The sequence below is a fragment of the Physeter macrocephalus genome, chromosome 4 (assembly GCF_002837175.3).
Source record: "Physeter macrocephalus isolate SW-GA chromosome 4, ASM283717v5, whole genome shotgun sequence".
In the NCBI taxonomy this organism is placed as follows: domain Eukaryota; kingdom Metazoa; phylum Chordata; class Mammalia; order Artiodactyla; family Physeteridae; genus Physeter; species Physeter macrocephalus.
In genome coordinates this window covers 69,062,249-69,087,547 of record NC_041217.1, presented here as the reverse complement: position 1 = coordinate 69,087,547, position 25,299 = coordinate 69,062,249, and the positions used below count along the sequence as shown (strand labels likewise).

Genomic DNA, 25,299 nt, shown 5'->3' with positions numbered 1-25,299 from the left:
CTTCCTCTCTTCCAGGGACATGCAGAATCAGCTTAGGTCATGGATGTGGTTAGGACCTCTGGACAACAAGAGAGAGCTTTAGGAGACCTGCCTTTGACCTTCTTAGACAGCAGGGCTGTTCCTCCCAGACCAACGCCCTTCACGCCGATGATCATTGTGCCACTTTCCCCTGAGACGAGGAGTTGGCTTCAGGTTCCTACAGGAAGATGCTTTTCCCTCGCTAACCTCCTCCCCACCTCCACTTTGCTCTGCAGGCAGCTCTGCCCATTCTCTAAGCCTGGCTTAGAAGGCTTAGGGAATGTCCTGTAGAGAGAATCCTAGATGAACCAAGCAAGTGTGAGAGACACCTAAGGAAAATGGAAGACCTAAGGCAGAAAGGAAGGAAGCAAAAAAGACAAACATCAGGCCCATAAACAACCTCCCAAGGGCTATTACTTCATTACACTGGAATTTTACTTTATCAGAAGTACCTTGAAATAATGAGTCATTGCCTTGGGCTTGGAAAACTAAATGGGAAACCATATTAATTGGGGCCTGATTAATTTGAGATTTATTGACCACGGACAAAAGTTTATCTTTGCACAATCAATAAAATGGCATTTGTTTAGTAAATTAAGAGCATAAACAATATTGCTAGGGTGGCATATGTAGTCTCCTAAAACAATACTTTTGGGGCACTTTAGGAATATCCATTTAGAAATAGTGAATGCATGGGCTAATTGTCATCAGTTCTTATGTATTTGTTAAGAAACATCTACAAGACCTTTACTTGGTGACCTTTTGTAAGACATTAGTTTGAGGCACTACGTATGTACTTGAAAATAATAAAGTTGCATTTCTTTGTGAGAGAAGAAATCCCTTCCATAATTCAGATTTCTGTCTTTAATACTTGCCTCCCTCCCAAACTGTGGTATTGAAATGTGTGCTGTGGCAAGATTTGGCTTGCAGAGGAAACAATAAAGAGAGGGCAGGGGATAAGGACAGGAGGGAAACAATCTGGGAACAGATGATGTCAGTGGAGCAAGAGAGAGGGGAAGAAATCAGGTTGCAAAACAACCTAGACGAAAATACAGTGGGGTCTTCCTTCCTCACAGGTGAACCCACCCCAAAAACCATAAAGGTTTTTCTAGGACAGGGAAGAGCCCATGAATCTATGGGCCCAAACCCTCAGGGCCACTTCTGCTTTTTTCTGTGCCGGACCAAAATCAGACCACTCTCAACATGAGCAGGTAGGGGAAGGAGACGGTGGGCTGAGGGGGCCCCAATAGCCAACACCAATTAACAGTCTATTCTGTTCTGGGTGCTGTCTTTAGTGGGGGATGGAGGGAAAAGTAGATGCAATCCTTGAAATTCATCTAAGTAGCAGACATCAAAAACCTTCACGGACAGGGTGTGACGGGAAGTAAGGAGGAACGCTTCTATGCTGGGGATGGAGAGGTGGCTGGGTGGTGTGCGTTTCTCCCTAATAACTGGAGAAAGGAAGATACCAAACGTACAGCCCTGTGCCAGGATCTTGGAATACCAGTCAGGAGTCAGTTCTTGGCCCCTTTATTACAAGTCTAGCAGAGGTGGTGATGGTGATTGTAATAGGAGTTGTAGGAGAATTAACTGCAGCTCACTCTGTGCCATAACTACGTCAGACCTTTAGTTGTATAGTCTCATTTAATCCCACCTCAGGACCTTTATTCTTGATGGTCCCTCTACCGGGAACGCTTTTCCCTAGTTACTCACATGCCTGGCTTCCTTGCTTTACACAGATCACTCCTTAAACATTACCTCCTCAGCCAGGCCCTCACAGACCTCACCAAATAAAATAACACTTCTGGCACCTCTTTCCGCATTCTCTTTGTTTCTAGTCATAAACACTAACTTCCTCAAATTTAGATAGATAGGTAGATATAGATAATATACTAAAATATATACATATAATTCATATGTATATAAATATATAGAGAGAGTTTTTTGCTTATACTTTATTTGCCTGACTCCTTCTCCAGAATAAGTTCCACGTACACAGGGATTTTTTTTCTCTTCACCACCTTTATTTACCACCTAAAACGATGCCTGACATGTATTGGGCAATTAATAAATATTGGTTGGATGACTGAAAGAATCCTCTTAATCCAGTAAGAGGGAGACTATTGTTATCTTTAATTTACAGATGAGAAAACTAGGGCTTGGAAAAGCAAAAGTATGCGTTCAGTTTCAAAGATGGTAAGCATTAGAATCAGGATTCAAACCCAAGACCAGTCTGGCTACAGGGCAGCCCTCTTCACCACCATGCCGTACTTATCGGCAACTGTGGGAACAGTAAACCTGTGGGCACGGAGTGAGCCTGATTAGCACAATGGTTTAGTGAACTGGGGAGGCTGCAAGGGGAACCAGGAATCTGTGGACAAGGAACATTTGACCAGTAGGGGGTGGGCAGACCCAAGTGATTAGAGCCAGAGAAAGTGAGAGGGCATGACCTTTAGGATGCGGTAGGGGATAAAGAGTCAACCATTTTAGAGGATCTTACTGAAAAGGTGAGAGAATCTTACTATGGGATATAGTGTTAGAGGTTAAGGCCAACCTCTGACCCAGGCAGACATGCTTTCCATGCCATTTCCTTTTTACCTACAGAATAGGAAATATGGTGATTCATCAGAGACAGGCGACAAGCTAAATATTCATAATGCTAAGAATGCAGGACGAAATAGAAAAAATGATTAGATCAATATTCAAGGAAGACATTTAAAATAAAATGAGTCTTTCAAAGACACCCTCAGCTCCAGTGAATTCAGTGGAGAATTTTTCCCAAATACCTCAAAGAACATTCTTATATTATTTCAACTGCACTACAATGTAGAAGAAAATTTTGTATGGCCCAGCCTATTTAATGAGACAAATACAGTTTTGATAGAATTTAATAAAATAAAAACAAATATATATATTTGCTTATATATACATTTGTTAATATACATATATAACTTTATTACCAAATAGTGAAATTCAAGGACAGTATATTATACAGAAAACTAACCACGAATATTCACTAGAAAAATGATTAAATAATCATTTCAAAAGATGTTAGAAGGTTATCAGTAAAATTTAACATTTATTCCTGATTAAAATGTTGGAGGAAAAAGCATATAGGAAACTGTAATCATGTTCAGAGAAGCAAGGAAGGGATGCATAAGTCTAGAAAACAATAATAACAACAATTATAACAAAAGCAATAGCAGCAACATTTGAAATCTTGGATAAGAAGTTTGTATTTATATGGTCTAAATAAAGAGACAAACTGGAAGAAATAAAAATATATTTTTTTGGTACAGGACATGATTAAATACCAAAAAAATCCACGGAAGTCAACCAAAACAAAGCAACAGCAGCAACAACAAAAAAAAGTCCTAGAAGTAATGAGTTCAAAGTTACAGGGTACAAGATATCGATTTTTTAAAAATCAAATTTATCGCTAAATATTAGAAAATACAGTACAAAGAGCTTTTATTTACAACAGAACCAGAACAAATTATACTCAAGATTTAGTGTGTGTGACATATGGTACTTATTAAAGAAGATTAAAAGCACAATGAGGGACATCCCTGGTGGTCCAGTGGTTAAGACTCCGCAGTCCCCATGCAGGGGGCCCGGGTTCGATCCCTGGTCAGGAAACTAGATCCCGCAGGCCACAATTAAAGATCCCGTGTGCCTCAACGACGATCCCGCACAAGGCAACGAAGATCCCACGTGCCGCAACTAAAGATCCCGCATGCCACAACGAAAAAAATCCCGAGTGCTGCAACTAAGACCCGGCGCAGCTAAATAAATAAATAAAATTAAAATATTAGAAAAAAAACACACCACAATGAGAGTACTAAAAAAAAATACAAGAATACATGGAGAGCTAAACTTAACTGCTGTTTGGGAAGACAGAATGTAGTAAAGATAAAAATAAGTTGCTATAAAGAGCCAATCCAGTATCAATTAAAAGCCTCATTGTATTTTTATAAAACATGACATGTTGGTTGTGACATTCCGTAGCAAGTGTGATCAGGCAAGAATGTCAGAGTTTTTTATAAGTGATTATGAAGCAAATGAGTAGATAACTGTGATGCTAGCATAGTTACCCGAATAGGTTTTAAAACATAGCAGACCAAAATGATGGGTATCAAACCTTATAACATTAAGATAAAACCTGAAAATTCATCGTTCAACTTATTTTTAGGAACTATTTGTGGATGAACCACTCTGTGCTATTCTAAGGGCTGGCTGTAAAGCTGTGAATAAGCCAGAAAAGGTCCCCACTGTCATGGAGAAACAGACAAGAAGTCAACAGATAAATGGGCAGGATAATTTCAGAGGGTAAAAAGTGCAATGAAGCCCACAAGTGATGGATTGAGGGCTGCGTGTGAGTGGCTATTTTGGATTTAGCAATTAGAGAAGGCCTCTCTGAAGAGGTAGACTTTTGAGCTAAGAACTGTGGAACAGAATGGGGTTTCCAAAAATAATTTCACTTGATTTTATATCAATAAAGTTGCCTTGAGGGATCTCCTATGTTCAAGGCTGGGCTAAATGCTGTTGTCACATAGATGATGCATAGATTAACCTAACAATTTTAACTTTAATTCTAACCTTGTTCTTAGGGATCTTATGATCTACATTAAACACAAAGGCTGGGAGAAAATATTTGTAATGTATATGACAAGGCATTGGAACCCCTTCAAACACATCAATAAGGAAAAGAAAACAATGGAAAATTGGGCAAACGATAAGAACAACAATTCAGAAAAAGGAAAATGAAGTCCAGAAAGCCAATAAATATAAGAAAAAAATGCTACCTAGACAATAAAGAAATGCAAATTAAAACTGTAAGATACCAAATTTCACCAATTCTAATAGCAAAAGTGAAAACGATCAAGGTCATCCAATATAATCAAAGGTGTGGGGAGTGGACATTTTTGCATCTTGTTGCTGGGATATGGATAAGAAGAGCTCTTTTGAAGAGCAATCTGGTAGAACATTTTAAGATTTTAAATAAGAGTATCTTATGATTCAGCAACAGGAATCGATTCTACATAAATTGAAGCTCAAGGGCCGAAAGGTACTATATATAAGGATGCCACTGCAGCAGTGCTTTCAGTGGTTAAAAAAAAAAAGGAAATATCCTGTAAATCCATCCGTAGTGAGAATAATTGAATAGACCGCTGTCAATACAGAATATGGCATGCCTTGTGGCCATCAAAAAGCAAATCTTTACATAAATGAAAGGGGAGCTGAATGATTCTGCAAAAGGTAAGATTCTACCTCCTTATAGATACTATTGGTATAAATGTAGAAAAAAGACTGGAAGGATACCCAGCACACTGCCAACAGCAGTAACATCGGTGGTGGGGAATCTGTGTCTGGGGGGAGAGAAAGTGGGACTTTCTGTTTTTATTTGGTACATTTTTAATAGAGAAGAAAAATCTTATCCAATCTATTAAAGAAACAGACTATTATTTGTCCCAGCTGGGAAGGGAAAATTTCTATTTCTGAATACTGAAGGAGGGTTACATCAGCACCAAGATAGATGTTTTCTGATCCAGTCATATTTTTTAAAAGCATGCCAAGCCAAAATGCAATTAAATAAATACCCCAAAATAGAAAGGGAAAATGTATGTGAAATGCATAACTGAAAAAAATGTGTACATTATAGAAATATATAGCTGCTTCAGATCCTTTTTCAGAAGGAGGGAGAGTATAATTTACACATAAAACATATAAAGTTAATACAGTCAAACCACTTACTGAGATGTCAAAGAAGGTGAATGGAAGAGAGAAATATGTCATACTAAAGTGAGGAAATTCAGGGTTATTACATGAAAAGCATATTTTTTACTCTCACTGAGAAGAGCTGCACATTAGGCTGCAAGTAAGACTTATAATACTTAATTCAAGCTATATATTGAGCACATACTATATAAGTCAGACATCGTGTTTTACATGGAGCACCCTGCTTTAATCCTTACTTTTGCCACCTTACAATGCAGATGGTATCCCCCTTTACCAATGAAGAAAGAGAGGCACAGAGAGGTTAGGTAACTTGCCCAAAGCCACACAGCCAGTAAGCAGAGGAGTCAGGACCCAAACCCAGGACAGATTCAAAAGTCCAAGATCTGACCTATTCTGCTATCTGATCTCCTACAACCAAAAGCTCAAAGTCAATGTCTGTGGGAAGGGCACCTCAGCAAAAGCACACACACACACAGACTGCCTGCTTTATTTTTTGAGTCAGCTCTCTAGGGTACCTCTGAGTCTCAGAAGTCAGCAAGACCAGACTGGGACTTTGTTCCAGCCTTGCCATCAGACTGCAGTTCTCTCTGTGGCAGAAACTTCTCCAATCATTCTCAAACCCAGAGACTGAGACTTGTGGATTCTCAGTTAGAACTTTCCTGAGGCCTTTGTGACAACAGGCCTGGTTGTTGCCTCGATGCTGGGGGGAGTTCCCAGCGTGGTGCCCTGAAGCCCACTGCACGTCCCACCTGCTCAGGGCCCTGCAGTATCTTCATCACTTAGGCACATAGTACTCTCCACACTTCATTTCCTCGACTCCCTCTCTTCACCCCTCTCCTTCCTGTACCTCAGGCCCCAGGCTCCTCTCATCCTTCCGTGCCCTCCTTCCTGACACCTCCTTCTCCCCCATCTAGGGCTTCACCGCTGCCCTCCCGCCTGCCCTCCCTCTCTCTCTCTCCTTCAGTCCTCCCCGCCCTCAGCCATTCTTCCTCTCCCCCCTCTCCCCCTCCTTCCTCCTGATTCCCTCACCCCCCTCACTCTCTTTGCTTTCTTCCCACCAGTTGATCTGGGGCAGCCATATCCAGGGAAAGCCATGGGGCTTGGAGGGAGAAAAGGGCCCGTGACACCTCATGAGCAGAATCCAAGCCCAAGACCTAAGGGTCCTAAAATGAGTAAAAGAAAGATGAAGAGGAAAAAAAAGAGAGAGATGGAGGATCTGAAGAAGGAAGTGGTCCTGGTAAGATCACCCGAAATGGGTGCTGACAAATTGCCCTCCAAAAACCTCTCTCAACCCTCAGGCTTCTAACATCTCACCTTGAAAACTGATCACACAGGCCAGTGCCACCTCTCTTCCCCAAAATGTTTCCCCTAGAAATGATGCGTCACCCCCTGTCCCTCAATGACTCTACTGTCCCCACGGGATGATCACAAATTAACCTTGGACGAGCTGAGCACCAAATATTCTGTGGACCTAACCAAGGTGAGTGAAGGAACTCCCTGAGGGAGGCAGAGGGTCTCCATTCCCGACCTTGAGGCTGCAGGACAAAAGCAGGGCTAGAAATCTAGCCCCTAAATTCAAGGTCAATGCTCTTACCCTTAACCTGCGCCCAGCCAAGGACACACACTCAGAAAAAGATGAAATGGTAACTACCCAAAGAGAGTTCAGGATTAGATGAGAGAATGAGGATGGGTTAGGGCAGCACTTCTCAAACCTTTGTCCTCGGGACCCATCAAGGACCCCAAAGAGCTTTTGCTTATGTGGATTACATCTACATATATTTATCATATTAGAAATTAAAACTGAGAAAATTAAAAAGTATTTCCTAACTCATTTATAAACAACCATTATATATTAGTACAGATAATATTTTTATGACAAAGAACTATGTTTTTCAAAACAAAAAAAAATTAGTGGCATTTTACATTTTTGCAAATCTCTTTAATGTCTAGCTTTTTAATAGAAGACAGCTAGATTCTCATATATTTTCAGCATTAACTCTATTGTGCTATCATGTGCCCTGTAGGCTTGGGAAAATTCTACAGGATACTTAAGAGAATGAAAGTGAAAAAGACAAACAATTTAGTATTATTTTGAAAATTGTTTGACCTTGTGGACCCCGCCTGAAAGGGTCTCAGGACCCCATGGGTCCCCAGACCACACTTTGAGAACTGCTGGTTCAACAGCAAAATCATTTATTACTGCTATTATCACTATTACTGCTGCTGCTGCTACTATTACCACTAATAAATTGACCACAAATAAACTTAAATAAAAGCCCTCAAAATGTAAGTTCCTCTTAGCTCTAGAATTTCTTCATTGGAGGGACTTGGGATGACCATCTGGTAACCAAGGAGGAGCATGGGAGACTGGTCCAGTTTTTATTAAAATTGCATGTATTTCCGGGGGAGGTTGGGGAGTGGCTGATGGGAATTAAGGAACGTTTTGTTTTGTTTTTTTTTTACTATCCTCTGGTAGGTTCTACTCTCATTTTCACTAAGAGGAAAAAGCACACAAGCTTATACACAAGGTTAGAGTGAGGATCTACACATTCATGTTGGATTTAGTTGGTATTTTTTTTCCTATTTCTAAGTTAAAGAGTCAAAGTGTGGAGGTCCATATGTTATCAATATTATGTATCGTGTCTCACCATTCCATTAGGCTGGCACACTATATTATAAATCATTTATATGTATCTCCTCATTAGAGTTGGAGCTCCATAAGGGTAGGGATCATTCTTACTCCCTTTGGTACCCTACCACAGTACCAGGCCCAAGATAGGTGTTCAAAAGATCTGTGAGTCAACCCATAAACTAAAAATTCTTCCTATGTAGGGAGGCTAAATGAGATCCTTCTATAATGCAAATTTTAGAATCCCACTTATGTAGGAAGAACTTCCAGGATGACCTTCAGAGAACTTCACTGGCCTCTAGACTTATCCTAGCGCAATAAATGGCAGACCTGAGTTTTGAAGTCAGATTTTCCTTTGTTATAGTTGCTTTTCTTTTCATGGTTCTCCATCCATTCCTATTTCTTTCCCACACAGGGCCATAGCCCTGAAGAGGCACAGGAAATCCTGGCTCGAGATGGACCCAATACACTTAGCCCACCCCCTACCACTCCAGAATGGGTTAAATTCTGTAAACAACTGTTTGGCGGCTTTTCCCTCCTACTGTGGACTGGTGCCAGTCTCTGCTTCGTGGCCTATGGCATCCAGTTATACTTCCATGAGGACCCTACCAGAGATAATGTGAGTCTGTTCAACTACTACTGATGACAAGCCCAGTGTCTGCTCAGCAGCCTAGCACTCCTGAAGTCCTCTGGCCCAAATCCCTATACTCCCAGGATTTTCTAAGGAAGCTTTGGTCCTTCCTGGTTTCCCTCTTATCTAGATAGCTCCTGATTCAGCTCCCTGAGATACAACGTTCCCCCCAGAAACTCGCTGTCCTTTGATTATCTTCCCAACTGGTCATCAAAGCACTTTGCTGTCCATTCTTTTTCATAGAATTTTAATCTCTTCCTATCCTTCCTCTCCATCTCCCTCAATAGCCACACTCGACCCCATGAATAGCCTTCCTGGAGAGGAAGATATATGCTTTCTCGGGCCTGGGATTTTGCTGGCCCCTCACTGTAGCTCCGAGACTCTTCTCAGCCCCTGTGCTCTCCCACCGAGTCCCATGGTTTCTTCCACCTGGAAAAATGGCTGTTAGCCTTGCAAGCTGACTTTCTGAGGATGAAGAGGAAGAAAAGGACCTACTAATGAGCCCTTTGTTTCCCAACCCCCAGCTGTACCTCGGCATTGTACCAACAGTCGTGGTTATCATCACCGGCTGCTTCTCCTATTATCAGGAGGCCAAGAGCTCCAAGATCATGGAATCTTTTAAGAGCATGGTACCTCAGGTAGGATTCATGCAGAAGGATATACTGGGAGGATGTGTAGAATGTAGCCAAATACATGATTTGTATGTCCCCTGAAGAATTATCTCCTACGGTGAGTGAATTGAGTGAGGCTGGTAACGAGGGTGACATTCACTTAGGTTTTACTCTATCGGGCCTTAAAAGTACACTGAGAAAAACACAATAACATCCATGAAGTGGTCTGGTCTGGAATACATGATCTGAATCTAATGAGCATAATCTGAAACCCCAAATATTTGGGGGTTCTATTCCAAAAAGCGGGGGGTGGGGGCAAAGGGAGGGTGGATTCTTCAAATGTCGATGGCCTTAAAGACAAAGAACAGCGATGGAAGTGATCCAGATTAAAGGAGGCTAAATAGACATGACAGCTAAATGTAATATCTGACCCTAGACGAAATCCTGTGCTGGAGCAGAAAATAGTGCTGTAAAGGATATATTGGGTCAATTGACAAAACTGGAATGCAGACAGCAGGTGAAAGTATTGTGTCAATGTGAAATTTACTGAATTTGATAACTGTATTATGGTTATTTAATATCCTAATTCTTGGGAAATGCACATTGAAGTAAGTACAATAAAAGATCATGATGTATGTAACTTGCCCTCAAATAGTTCAGGAAAAAAAGTATTTACATACACACATATATAGAGACAGGGAACAAATGACAAAGCAAATGGGGTAAAATGCTAACAGATGAATCTGGGTACAGGTTATATGGGTGTTCTTGGTACAATTTTTATTCTTGCAACTCTTTTGAAAGTTTAGATTATTTTCAAATAAAACTTTTCTCAAGAACCTGGAAATAATATGACAGTAGAAGGGGGTTCCTAGGCACAGGGCTTAAAAACTTGGAAAGGGATAGGCTCCAAAGTTTCCCAATGACACGATCATGTTCTAGCATTATAGCCCAGGAGCTTCTTCTCCCTTTGGTGTCAACATAATTTAATTCCTTCCTTGGATAAGAGTTCAGTGGGAAACGTTTTGGTAGAATGAAGTAGGAGTTTGGAGACTATCAGTTTTTGCTGCTAAACAAGCCACCCCGAAACATAGTGGCGCAAAACAATGAACATAGTATTTCTTACAATTCTGTGGCTGGGCTGTTCTTCTGATCTGGGCTGACCTTGGCTGGTGCTGGGTGGCCTTGGAAGACTTCATTCAGGTGTCTGGGGCCTCAGCTGAGATGTCATGGACAGCTGGGCCCTCTCTCCTTATCATCTTTCTCCCTCCAGGAGGGTAGCTTGAGCACATTCAGTATGGTGGCAGAGGGCAAGCCCCAGTGTGCAAGCACTTTCTATGCGCCTGCTTGCACTACATTTGCTAATGTCCTATGGGCCAAAGCAAGCCATACAGCCAAGCCTAAGTGTAGGAATGGAAAGATAGACCTCATAGTTTAGTGAGAGGAGCATCAAAGGGCCCTGTAGACAGCGATGGTAAGAATTTGCAATCTACCCAAGAGACCTTCGAGAATGATGTGGTGAGTGACAGTGTAAGAAAGGGGAATCAGAGGGAAAGAGACCAGGAACTGGATGAGGGGAGCAAAAAGCTTTGGAAATGACCTCACACTATCTCCCCACAGCAAGCTCTGGTAATCCGAGGCGGAGAGAAGATTCAGATCCCTGTACAAGACGTGGTGGTAGGAGACCTGGTAGAAGTGAAGGGGGGAGACCAGATCCCTGCTGACATCCGGCTTATCTTTTCACAAGGATGTAAGGTGAGGGGATGTGAAACTCTGTGGAAGGGGGCCAAGTATGGTCTTAGAGCACTGCAGTGACCTGGACTCAGTTCAAAAAAATATGATCTTATTGTTCAGAACCTTGAGAAGTCACGAGTGCAGATATGAGGTTACAGTGGTGTGTAAGTTTATGCTTCTCTCTGCATGTCAATAATGATGATGTTGGTGCTTTTTTTCCATGACCTGTCCTCTCTCCCATCCCAGGTGGACAACTCATCCTTGACAGGAGAGTCAGAGCCCCAATCCCGCTCCTCTGATTTCACCAATGAGAACCCTCTGGAGACCCAAAATATCTGCTTCTTCTCCACCAACTGTGTGGAAGGTGAATATCGCATCATAAGTAGACTAGATTCAAAAGCAAAGATTGAAACAAAGATTTCCAGACCTCTCTATCTTCTAAAGGCAGTAGGGAAGGTAACAGCCAGTAAATAGTCTACGTTCTTCATCCCTCATGAGCTATACAAACTTTGATGAAAGGTCAAAGCCATCATTTCCACATTTGTACACTGATGATACTAAAAGTCACTACTCCATAGATTTTTATGTGGGTTAAAGGAGATAATACATAATAAAATGCTTAGCGCAAGACCTAACACACTGTAAGTGCCCTATAATTGTAGCTATTTTTATTCTATCTAGTGAATGGACTATGCTCTATGAGCTGAAAATAGCACAGAAGGGAGGAAAATTATTCAGCTCTGCTAGGTCACTCTTCTCCTGAAGTAAGCCCTAACTTCTCACTATCCCAAGAGAGGGTACTGGCATTGGAAATCTGAGTTACCAGAGGTGCCACTCACACCTTTGGCTTTGTTCTTAGAATCTAGGGCATCCTTGAACTGGGAGGCAGCTCTGGCCAAAGTGGTACCAATGGGCTCAATATCATTATGTCAACCTCTCCTTCATCCTTTCTGCTTAAGAAGTCCTGCAAAACTCTCTGGAACACACATGAAAACCATCATTTATGCTTAATAATAAATGTTCGGGTGTCTAAGAAATAGCTATTCTTTAATTGAATGCCTAGTACGTGTCAAGTGCCACAGAAATCTCTTGATTCTAACAAGGCTATACAACAGATATTATTCCTATTTTACACATGAAAGACTAAGGTTCAAAGAAATTAAATACAGCACCCAAGAGCACAACTCAACAAAAAAGAGGAGGATCCAGGATTCTAATGTAGGTCTGTCTCCAAAGCCCATGCTCTTTCCACAGAACCTCCCCTGGAGTAAAGCTTGCTAATGACCCCTCTGGTAATAAAATTATTTAATTTGGAAATAGCTTAAAGTAGTAGAGTACCATTAAGACTGAAGAAGAATCCAACTAGAAAATAAAATATGTATTAAAAAAATTTTTTAACTTGATTGAACAGAAAGATGCACGTTAGCAATCTTCCTCCAAAAACATGAGATTCCTATTATTAAATTTTAGGAAGAAATTTGCTCAGATTTGTCCTTCCAAAGTTGGCTTTTCACCAACAAATTATATGCTTCAAATAACAGGGAAAGTGGATGATGGAATTCCATCTAAGAAACAGGGATCTGACTTGAATAGAGAAGACTTTAATAGGAGACTAGAGGGACCCAAAATGTGACCAAGAGGGTGGAGCTAGGTTGAAGGAGCTCTTGACTGTTAAACTGAGGAATACCTGTGCAATCTACAAACATGCGGCATCACTTTAACCTTTATCCTAGGCCCTTGCCTCTCTGCTTTCATCACTGTGGCCCTTGACGGGGCTGCTGGTACAAACATCTCTCCTTGGGTTCTCATGCATCTTCATGGGGGATGGGGGGGGGGATGGTAAGCTATTTCTCTGGCATTATATAGAAGGCGTAGGAAGGAGTCAGTCTAGCCTGGAATATGGGAGGCTTGGCCTTCTTAAACTTCCCCAAGGTTGACATCAACCTTCCCCCTCTCTAGACACACTGGGATTAGTTATTAAATCCTGTCTCTCCAAGCATGGGGAAACCATAGCAGAAGGAAGAAAAATTAAAAATAGATTAAACCATGGCACAAAATGACTATAAGTGACACCATACCCTAACCACCCCTACCCCTTGCCAAAATAAACCCTCTCAGCACCTCCCAATTATTTTAGTATCTTCCTGCTCATCTGCAGAGTGCCTCATACTGTGAGGCGTTCCAGAACCACTCTTCACATAGCAGTGACCTCACTCGTCTGCTGTCGGTCAGAGCAGAACCTGCTCTCAGACTCATAATGCTGAAGGTGACCTTGAAAATGGACTGGCTGCTCCATGCTATGATGTTCGTGGGAGCTGGCAGATTAGAGCTACCCTGCAAGGCATATGTGTGATTTTCTAGCCATCCTTCTGGAGACCTTAAATTCGTCTAAAAGGAGAAAAGAAAGAAACAAATATTTGAGTGCCTACTATGTGCCCAACCCTGTTCTAGGCGCTTTTAAAAACATTTAATTCTCACAGCTTTGTAGATGCTTTTATCCCATTTTAAAGATGAGGAAACCTGAGTCTCAGAGAGTTTAAGTAACTTGCCCCAGGGTGAACAGCTAGTACATTGGAAGTTGAACTTCTAGCCCTGAGTCCTTCTGATTCGAAAATAAGTGCTATTTCTATAATATGTTGCTTTTCTGGGTGATTCTGACTGTAACTTTAATGGTAGGAATTTCAGCCATTATGGTAAAGCATGAAGAATTATTTTGAGCCAAGAACCTTGTGGGGCCCCTCATTTCAAGCTACATCCTGGGGTGTGTCAAGTTCCCCTGCTGATTCAGGGGCCATGTTATGGCCTGTGCCACCCAGCAGGGGGCAGACTGGCTCCAGCCAGCAAAACAGGGAAGAGGCTAGCTCAGAGTTTCTCAACTTCGACCCTACTGACAATTGTGCCGCGTTGTTCTTCGTGGTAGCGGGAGAGGAGAGCTGTCCTGTGAGCTGCAGGATGGCTGGCAGCATCCCTGCTCTCTGCCCACTAGGTGCCAGTAGCAACCTCAGACGTGACAGCCAAAAATGCCTCCAGACCTTGCCAAATGTCTCCTGGGGATGGGGGCGGCAAATTGAGTAGCCCTGGGTTAGAGGATGGGGAGATATTGGAACATAGGATTCTAGCAGAAGGGTAACCACTATTCCTGGGGCTCGAAAAGCTCTTCAGCTGCTGAGGACAAAATAAGAAACATATAAGCAGTGGAAGAGATTTAGACTAAGTGTAACAAAGACCTTCTTGACAGTGAAGGCAATTAGGCAATAAAATTGGGTATCTCTGGAGAACTGTGAAACCTCTTCAGAGATTTTTCAGATGAGGAGACCTTCACTTGCATAAACGAAATGTAAAGACAGTAGAACATTATACCCTCTCAGAGGACCTTGAGTTTCCACCTTGTTTTTGACTGTTGACAGTTTTCTCTTTGTAGGAACCAAACCCAACAGCTTTTCCAATTCAGACTTCCCCCTTCATCCACAGGGACAGCCCGGGGCATCATGATTGCCACAGGAGACTCCACGGTGATGGGCCGAATTGCCTCGCTGACCTCCGGCCTGGCAGTGGGCCAGACCTCCATTGCTGTGGAGATCGAACACTTCATCCATCTGATCACAGCAGTGGCCGTCTTCCTAGGTGTCACTTTCTTTGGGCTCTCGCTTATCTTGGGCTACACCTGGCTGGAGGCTGTTATTTTTCTTATTGGCATCATTGTGGCCAACGTGCCTGAGGGGCTGCTGGCCACCGTCACTGTGAGTAGCTAGGGTGGAGTGGGGCCCCAGGGCAGACAAACAAGCCCAAGGAAATGAAATCACTAGCATCTCTTTCGTGGCTGAACCTCTCCAGTGCAGAGTACTCTGATGCGTATACAGATGTCAAATCATTGAGCTCCCAAATTACACTGACTTCCTTCACCCCTATTTTCTGGTGCCTTCTCTCTTTAATGGGAAAAGAAGTGAGTTACGATGCAGAAAGCACAGATTATCCATCACCGGGAGTGAGTTCCAGTCCTGGGTGTACTGACTGGTGAATCTGGCCAACTCACTGCACTCCGGGCCTCAATTTATTCATCAGTTCATAGAAGAAGATTAATTTAAGATTATAGAATCTTACTGGAAAGGACTTCAAAGCCCCTATAAATTCAACCTTTCAACCAATGCCGAATACGCTGTATAAAGTCGGTAGGAGATGATGTTGATTTCTAGTCATGGGAAGCCCCACCCCTTTTTATCTGACCTCATTTCATTGTTGGATCGCTCTAGTTAGATTTCATTATGTTGAGCAGACATATGATTCCCTGTTTGGTCCCAGTTTTCCCATCTGAAGAAATACAAAATAAGTCAATTCTCTCTCTTCTACAAACCTACCCTTTAGATCTTTGACAGTAGCCATTATGTCCACTCAAACTCTCCAGGGGAGAGGCCATATAGTCCCTTTTCCCTTAGCCCTTATTCCTGTGACACGATCTTCGGACCCCTTGTCTTGCTGATCACCTGTTTGGGGTATGCTCTCCTTTATCAATACCCTTCTTAAAATGGAAATGAGACTAATACCCAGGGTGTGGTTAGACTAGCACAAAAACATCAGTACTCATGATATTGTGTAAATAAATAAAAACTCCATGATTAGAATTCTGTACATAACCGCAGCCTAAGAATTCATTCGTTTTTAAAATAACCTTGCCCCACACCTGACTTTCAGTGGATTTATGGTCAGCAAAAATCTTTTGGTTTAAGTGACTTCTCAAGTCATTTTCAGCGCTGCAACAGTCCTTCTCAGTTTCATCATTCTCTCCTCCCCATTCCTTTTTTAAACTACTGGTACAACCCTCCTCCACACAGAGCATCTTATACCACAATCAAAGGTTAGCTCTCACCGTGGTCCCTGGAAAGACTGGACTTGAGAAAGAAGTGTGGCTTGAACTTGAATGGAGAAGAGGCTGCAGAATAGAAGAGATGAAAGGATCGAGGGGGAGAGGAATATTCCAGGAGGAATAGGAGATCATTCTCTATGATACCCTGGTAAAGGAAAGCACTCTTTTTTTGAAACTCTGCCATAAAGTACAAACCGAAATCACTTTCCTAATTTCCTTTCCCATAGCCACAGATGGGGTTTCTAAAGACTAGGTGGTAACAAAAGGGAAATATATATAAAAAATTAAAAGAGCAGTAAAAACGATCCGATTTCCAAAAACACAAAGTGCTGTGAGTAGCCGAGCTCTCCTCCCCGTTTCCCCTCTCCCCTGTTCACAGCCTTAGGTGTGTCTGACCCTGACAGCCAAGCGCATGGCTCGGAAGAACCGCCTGGTGAAGAACCTGGAGGCGGTGGAGACGCTGGGCTCCACCTCCACCATCTGCTCCGACAAGACGGGCACCCTCACCCAGAACCGCATGACCGTCGCCCACCTGTGGTTCGACAGGACCATCTATGAGGCTGACGCCAGCGAAGAACAGACTGGTGACTCGTGGCGTTGGCGGTCGGAGAGTGGAAGGATGTGGGGAATGTGATGAGTAGCTGAGAGGGCGTGGTGAGTCCAGACAGCAAGAAGGTAGCTGCAAAGTGAGAGGAGAGCAGGGAGGTGCGGAGGAGACGACTTCTCAGTCGTCTCTGAGAAGCATGTGGGCGCAGAAGGGGTGTGAATAAACTCCTGCTTTAAGCTCTCCTATCCCTGATCACAGTTCTGTGCTCTCTCCCTAGGGAATTCATTTGCCGAGGGCTCTGATACCTGGTTTATCCTGGCCCGAATCGCTGGCCTCTGCAACCGGGCTGATTTTAAGGCTAATCAGGAGTACCTTCCCATAGCTAAGGTGTCAGGCCCAAGGGAGTAAAGGGTACCTCAGTCTCCAGGGTATAACCTGCCCTCTCCCCTCAATATCTCTTTCCTGGCCCTCGGTGATGCCCCCAGCATCCCTCCCCGTTCTGTTCCTCTCCTTGACACCACCGGCAAGCCCAGGTGCCTTGCCTCTCAGGCTCATTATATCAACCCCATCCCGGCAGCGGGCAACAGCAGGAGATGCTTCTGAGTCAGCCCTCCTCAAGTTCATGGAGCAGTCTTACAGCTCTGTGAAGGAGATGAGAGAGAAAAGCCCCAAGGTGGCAGAAATTCCCTTTAATTCTACCAACAAGTACCAGGTACAGAACAGACAAAGGTAGGAAAATAGCAGTGGGGGATGGGCTTGTCATCTGGGGAAACGGGAGCTTTGCCTTTGCCTTTATGTCTGAGCTGTAGAACAGATACGGTGGATAATCAGCACCCCAGTTAGGAGGAAGGGTCACCTTAAGGGAAAGTGGCAAACAGGTAAATGCAGGCGTAGATGATAAGGGAAGAGGCATTCAGTCGTAAGCAGACTGGAGGCTACGCCACTTGTGCAGAGAGCAAGTCATAAAGTGCTCTCTGAAATGTCCATAGGCAGCAAAGGCTGGCTGGGGAAAGTCACGTTAAAGGCGTCTCTGTGGCAACTGTGAAATTTGCTGCTGCAGAATATGTTGGATTTGCCAGTCACTTCCCTGAGGCATCTTATCTCACTAGTCATCAAATATTTCTTTTCATTCCGTGCCTGCAGTTCTAGCAGCTGCCATCAGGTAGGCGGTCAGGGCTTTCCAGAGTGTTTGCGAAGCTGTTTTCCCAGGGCCATTTTGTCCATGATCCAGGGAGGATTGACAAGGGAAGAAGGAGAAACGCTGAGGGAGGGACAGTGGTGGCCCTAACAGTAAAATCCATGTGAGGGACAAGAAACCCAGTACTTCCCTCCCACGTGAGAACCCTGGCACACTTTGAGGAAAGTGTGGAAAGGAGGGAACGGTGGCATCACCATGATGGGAGCTCTAACAGCTAAGCTTTGACTCGTATGGGACAATGATGATTTACTTAGGGTAGTGGAGTTCTCCAAATTCATGTACTACCGTAAAGGTCAGACATCAGGTGTGGGTAACAGAGAAGAAATTCAACTCCCAAAAGTCAGTTTTGGTTTTGTGTCTTAAAAAACACATAACAGTGCTTACTTCAGCAGCACATACACTAAGACTAGAACAATACAGATAAGATCAGCATGGTCCCCGCATGACAGGCAAATTCATGAGGCGGTCCATACTTTTATATTTGAAAGTTGCTTAACAGAATAGATCTTAAAAGTTTTTGTCACAAGAAAAAACAATTTTTGTAACTAAAAAAAAGCCATAAGAACAAAATAACGAAAGCTATATAGATCTTTTTAAACCAAATTACCTATATTTTCACCCTGAATGCTGAACGAGTGAGTTAAAGAAACAGATTCATAGTTTTTTGTCTCATCTGACTCTTCGTGAGTGTAATAAGATAGGTCCCCTAGGTCCAAACTGCAAACTTATTTCCACTTTTTCCTGATGTTTAGTGACCTCACTAAGCAGACAGGAATTTTGTGCTTGGCAGGGCCCAATTAAAGCCTTCGACTGGAAAGAATTAGGTACCTCTCCTTCCACAAGATTCAAAATAAAAGTAAAACATACCCATGACATTTGATGGGATGTCCAGCAAAATAGCAACCTTTCCCCCAAATGACAATGTTAGTGCCTTTTCTGAGCTACTGAATATCAAGTTCAAACAGCAAAATCCTCTTCTGCGCCAAGTGTGCTCGGCCAGCCTGCAAGCTACCCAGCTCTGGCGGGGCTTGCTTGGTGGTGGTGGGGGGGGGTCCAAGAAAACCCCTCTGGCTCCTTTTGCTTCGTACCCAAGAACAACCTGCCTTAATCAGCTTGCTCTTGGGGCAGTCAGAGGCTCTGGTCTGCAAGGGACATCTTAGCCTGGCGGTCGTTTGAAAGGCCTGGTCTCTTTCCGTCAATCATAAGAGGAAACCCAGAGACAGTTCCTTTTCCCAGATCAGAGATCACAGGAAAATGAAAAATGAAACTGATCTTAATTCTCTGTCCTCAAGTTGTCTCCTCAGGTTCCCTTCCTGACTACCCCCTCCCCTCCCCAGCTGAGCCACAGGGACCCCCAACTTGCACCGTCAAGCCCCTCTCAGGGGCCATGCCATGTTTCCAGGAGACATGGGGCTAGAATGGCTAACCAATTTTTGCATTGTGCTTCACAGTTTTCGATATATTCTTCTTTTTGGTTTTGAGACGTGTTCTGTTTATTGGTAAAAAAAAATTCATAAACACAAAATAACAGTACCTTCAACATATAAACAAAATTATTAAAGATGTGATTATACAAATTCTACTGGCAACACTTGGAAAACAGTTTATTCATCAGTCCCAAAAATGAACATAAAAATATAAGAAGCAACCACAATTCAGTGTCAAACTAAACAAGTCAGAATGCTTAACGAGTTTGGTAACTCAAAGTGAATAGATAACTTTATTCTTTTGGGAAAAAATAAAAGACAGTGTTAATAAAAACAAAGCAACAATCATAAATTTTAAGTAGACTTCATCACTAAATATGTGATGACAGCATTAACAAAGAACTTAGAGCATAGGTTGATTAAGAGAGCATGTTCTAAAGTGAGTCTATTTGGGTTCTTTTCTTGACAGCCTCTACTTTCTAGCTGTGTGATTCTGGACACAGCTTAACCTTAGTTTTGTCATCTATAAAATAAAGAAATTGATAGTACTACTACAGGGTAGTAGCTGAGAGGATTAAATGACAGTTCATGTAAAGCACCTGGAACAGTGGCTGGCACATAGTAAGTGCTCAATAAGTGTTGTTATTACTATTCGTCCTAATCCCGTCCTTCAGGCTCAAACAACCATGGTAAAGAACTGTCAGTGTTTTTCAATACATTCTTTACAAAGATTATCTTTCTTTTATAAAAACCCAATGAAGTGGGCAACGCAGAATCTTTTACATTTTATCAAAGGAGCTAAGGCTTGGAGAGGTTAAGTGCACTGACCTGAGGTCATAAAGCTAAGAAAGTATTCCTGCTGGCCCTAGGGCACAGGTGTTTGACTCTAAGTTTTCTTTCCTTTCTACTCTGCTGTCTCTGTGGCCCCATGACTTCTGCTTCTAGCCACCCAGTCAGAGAGGAAGCAGGGAGGGGAGAGTGCCTGGGCTGCTCTTAACGTCCAGTCTGGCTGAGAAGATAACAGATTCCTGTGCAAATAATACCAGGCTGGGGGTTCCTGCAAGGGAGGAGGGGTGGGCTCAACCAAAGGTCAGATTTGGCTGGAGGGAAGGGGGCTGCGCTGGTTTAGGGGACAAAGAAAATGGAGGTATGACACAGCTTGCCTGTCGGCTTTACCCTCAAAAAACCTTACCCTTGCTTTTTTGCCCCAAACCTCGCTCTCTCCTCCTGTTCCTCTCCTCTCCCTAGATGTCCATCCACCTTCGGGAGGACGGCTCCCAGACCCAGGTACTGATGATGAAGGGGGCGCCTGAGAGGATCTTGGAGTTTTGCTCTACTTACCTTCTGAAAGAGCAGGAGTACCCAATGGATGATGAAATGAAGGAAGCCTTCTAGAATGCCTACTTGGAACTGGGAGGTCTGGGGGAACGCGTGCTAGGTGAGGGGGCTGTGGGAGAAGCCTTTGAAGAGTGGCATCAAAACAGTCATTATGGGCTTCCCTGGTGGCGCAGTGGTTGAGAGTCCGCCTGCCGATGCAGGGGACGCGGGTTCGTGCCCCCGTCCGGGAAGATCCCACATGCCGCGGAGCGGCTGGGCCCGTGAGCCATGGCCGCTGAGCCTGCGCGTCCGGAGCCTGTGCTCCACAACGGGAGAGGCCACAGCAGTGAGGGGCCTGCGTATCGCAAAAACAAACAAACAAAAACAACAGTCATTATTTGTGGGGTGAAAAATCTAGGAGGCTGGGGCGAACAGGATAGAGACATAGACAGTGGAATGACTACTGGTCCTTTCTTCTGTCTCCCTCCAGGGTTCTGCTTCTTGAATCTGCCGAACACTTACTCCAAGGGATTCAAGTTTAACACCGATGAAATCAATTTTCCCATGGATAACCTTTGTTTCGTGGGGCTCATCTCCATGATTGACCCTCCCCGAGCTGCAGTGCCTGATGCCTTGGGCAAGTGTCGGAGTGCCGGGATTAAGGTAAACACTGGAGCATCCCAGATGCCCCTCACTTGTCGTAAACTGGAGCAACAGTAGAAAACCTCGGACAGAGTAGGTTCTTGGTTTAACTGAACTGATTTCTGCTTCCTGAGCTTATGAGTTGCAGTCTTAAGAGAGAACTTAATAATAAGTGTCTTCTGTAGTTAGAATCCTGCCTTGCATTGAACGTTAGAATCACCAGGGGACGAACACAACATTGTAGATCAACTATACTTCAATAAAATTAAAAAATAAAATGGGATCACCAGGGGAGCTTTAAAAATCTGATGCCTTGGCCATACTCCAGACCCATTCAATTAGAAACGCTCAGGGTGGGACCCAGGCATCTGTATTTTTAAAAACTTTCCTAGAGATTCTGATGTGCAGACAAATTTGAGAACCATCACCCTAGGACAGTGCTTCTCAAACTAATGTGCATGTAAATCGCCTGGGGGTTTTGTTGGAATGCAAATCCTAATTCAGTAGGACTAGGACACCCCAAGATTCTGCGTGTGTAACACGCTCCCAGCTGATGTCATTGCTGCTGGTCTGCAGGCCACACTAGGAGTAGCAAAGTGGTAGAAGGTGTCATATAAATGTACTGCTGGATGGGTTGTAAAAAGGGTGAGGCCAAGAGGGCTGGGGGCCTGGAGCAGGCACTAGTGAGAATGAGAGATTGAGAGCTGGGGGCCCCCAATGGATCTGACTCAGGGTGAGCAGCTGCCCTAACAGGTGTACGTCCAGGAGTAAAAGCTAGAAACCAAAACGAAGAGGTCTAAGAGTAAAACGCAGCTGCAGAACAAACCCAGAGATGGGAATTCCTCTTTAATCAGGGTGGGCTTTGGATTTCATGGGATAGCAGCAGTAAAATTCCTCTAATTCTGAGATGTTCTGTATCCCACATTTCAAATTCTAAGACTCCTATACATCTTCATAGATTAGGTATTGTCACCTTCCCTGCTCATACTTGATATCCTGGGAATATCTGGGAGGGCAGGTTGGAGGCAGTGGGGCTAGAAATATTTAAGGAGAACTGGATGCTATCTGTTAGAGATGGCTTCATCTTGACCTTTGACTGTTGGCAGTTTGTCTCGGGGCAGCCTGGGCTGCACTAAGTACAATGATTGGTCACTACAGTGGGAACCAAGGAATGGATATAGGAAATTATTCTGAGTGAATTCCCTAATTACTACAGGATGTTTGGGGTGGTACAGTTCTTTGCGGAGACAGTATTATTATAACACGTCTGCATAGGATAGCCACATATCTTGATACTCCTCCGTGGTTCTGTAAGCTACCACGTCATACATACTGTGGGAGATAAATGGAGAAGGGGTTCATTTGCATTTTCTCAGCTTCGAGGTGGGCTGCCAGCATGAGGAATAACATTGTGGTTATTATTGTGCATTGTGTTATTGCTGTGCACATAACAACACAGTCTAAAATTTATCTCATCTGGGAATTTATGGATCCCTTTAGCAAGAAGGAGAATTACAATTGTGCCTACTGTGGTGGGGGAGGCCCAACCAGGAGACAAAGAGGTGATTTGAGCCAGGTGGCCTGCCAGAGCAGGACACGGTCACGGCCTGAGGCAGAGCGAGATGTGATAGGTAACAGTCTGAATAGGATTCCGGCTGGCCTGGAGCTGACACCTGAAGCAGGAGGCCTGGTGCTTTCTGGGCCAGTCCTTGTTCTGGGCACAGGTTTACATTTTAATTTCTTACTTCTTCTGGACCTGCAGCTGACAGAAATTTGGCAGACTTGGTGAGGAATTTTGAATCACCCCCTTTTCCCTCTAGGGAAATGTAAGACGTACACATGAGGCCATCCTTCAAGGAGGACAAAATGTAATGGTTATACAGGGCGTTATCCCCTAAGGGAGACCCTTCCAGGGTCAACTCCGAAATGGTGTTGATGCCAAGCTGATGGATATTATGAGGCTGCTGAGAGAGGCTGGTTAATGGCTGCATGGCAGCAAAGTTTTTACAATTGACTGTGGGACTAGTATTTCTCAGAGCCACGTGTTCAGACCTTTGGAATAAACTTAATTTAAAAAAACTAAACTAAGGGACTTCCCTGGCAGTCCAGGGGTTAAGACAGTCCTTCCAGTGCAGGGGGCGCAGGTTTGATCCCTGGTTGGGGAACTAAGAGCCCACATGCTGCCTGGCGTGGCCAAAAAAAACAAAAAAACTAAAATAAAATGATGCCATCCTATTTGCCACTACCTGAGGCCCTTAGTAGTACGAAGATACTTGGCCCCTGCTATGAACGCAGCCCCCTCTAAGAACTGCAGCTGAGCCGTGAGGGCCTACAGAATGGTCACCAACACTGGACCGTTTCTCTCAGATGGGTCTGACCTGGGGGAAGAGAGTCCAAGGGAACAAGAGGGCAGCTGGCAAGACTGCGTGGGAACACCAGAGGTACAGTCAGCACCGAGAAGTTGGAAATGAAATTCCTTTAGTACTTGACAAATTCCAGAAACTACTAGATGCTCTTTACTTCAAAGGGAGCCATTCTTTGTAGAACTGCGCTTCTATTGTATGTATGCATCTCAATGTTCTGTGAAATCGTGTCCTAGGAACTCAGTCTTGGGGTGACTGATTTTGTTTTTATTTCTCCGGCCTGGCATGGAGGTGATACTTCCAGAAACTACTGCAGATCGGCCCATCTGAGTGGTCAAGCTGGGCTAGCTACCACACGTGTCCTACAGGTCATTATTGATGAACCAGTAGGAAACGTTCAGGGCACGGTAAGCCTGGAAAGGCATCACTGAGGGCTCAATCTGAACCACCTCTGGAATCTTCTAATCTTCTGTGCAGTTCCCTCTCAGATCCTCACCAGTTACCTCGTGCCCCACAGGCCGGGCTTGGTGAGGCCCCAGTGCCCCACAACCAAGCCAGGGCACTTGAAACCAGTGATGTGGGTAACTGCTCACAGCACACCTTTCCTGAGCCTCTGGTAATCCCAGATTAGTTAGCACTGCTTCCAGCAAGCCTGCTGTGCCAGTGTGGAATGAGGAGGACTCATGGGAAAACTCCTTCAAGGCTCATTTCCATGCTCTGGAAGTAAACAGACTGACCTTTCCAGGACCTCTGTTCTTAGTTCAGCCACAGTCAGATAGTTCCCTTCTCCCTCCCACCAGAGCCTGAGAATTATGTGCTTGGAGGGCACTTGGGAACCATGGGCAGTGGTTCCCAGGAAGCGATCCTTCCTTCATTCTGTAATTGCTTGTTGATGGATTACTATGTGCTAGGAATTATGCTAGGGCTGGAAACTTAACAAGGAATCATAGGCACAGCCCCACTCTCTCCAGCAGGGGAGAGAGACAGACAAGCCATCACACAGAGATGTGAGGAGGACTAAAAGAACAGAAGGCTAGAAGAGCACAGAGCACGAGCACTGATCTTTGGGGAGGAAAGGGACAGGACTAGGGCTGGCCCCAGGTATCCAGAAAAGGGCTGGAATCCAGGGGCACAAGGAGGCAGTGGGAAGAAGAGAAGGTAGACGGAGGATCGAAATGAACGAGGGCCTAGATGAAATCTTGCTAGGCAGATGGATTATTCCAGACGTTCCTTTATTACCACTGTTCTGCGGGTAGGTGTTTCTGTCTTTGAGCTTCAAGAGGCAAAATAGCTTCTGGAGCAATTAAATGAAATTCTGAATACAATAAATACACCCAAATCCCTGATTTATTCCTGGGAAAACTAGAGCTCAAATTGTCCTATGTTTTATGGTCTGATGGCCCTGACCCACTCCCATGGGTTGAAGCCACCGTAGCAAGATTTTTGATTGACAGCACAAGTTCTTGGGAATGAGCTACTTAAACCCCTGTGGAATGATATCAGTGATCTGTTAGTTCTTAGAGAGAGAGGTGAAGGACCCGAGACCTCCCTGAAGATGATTCTGCTCCTTTTCCCTCCCCTT

The 25,299-nt window shown here is 43.9% G+C and overlaps 1 protein-coding gene and 1 pseudogene across 1 annotated transcript; both read left to right on the top strand.

Annotated features, from left to right (window-relative positions):
- Positions 1–93: 93 nt before the first annotated feature.
- On the top strand, positions 94–25,293 carry LOC102982135 (sodium/potassium-transporting ATPase subunit alpha-4). The gene is given in 15 exon segments (XM_028488743.2): positions 94–1,229; positions 4,629–5,277; positions 6,819–6,993; positions 7,177–7,237; positions 8,802–9,005; positions 9,542–9,655; positions 11,249–11,383; positions 11,609–11,726; positions 14,834–15,102; positions 16,609–16,807; positions 17,048–17,157; positions 17,348–17,482; positions 20,644–20,833; positions 21,203–21,375; positions 23,722–25,293. Coding segments are annotated over 14 exon segments (2,091 nt in total). The 5' UTR covers positions 94–1,229; positions 4,629–5,246; the 3' UTR covers positions 23,899–25,293.
- LOC112062238 (uncharacterized) lies at positions 18,345–18,445 on the top strand (annotated as a pseudogene).
- Positions 25,294–25,299: the final 6 nt, after the last annotated feature.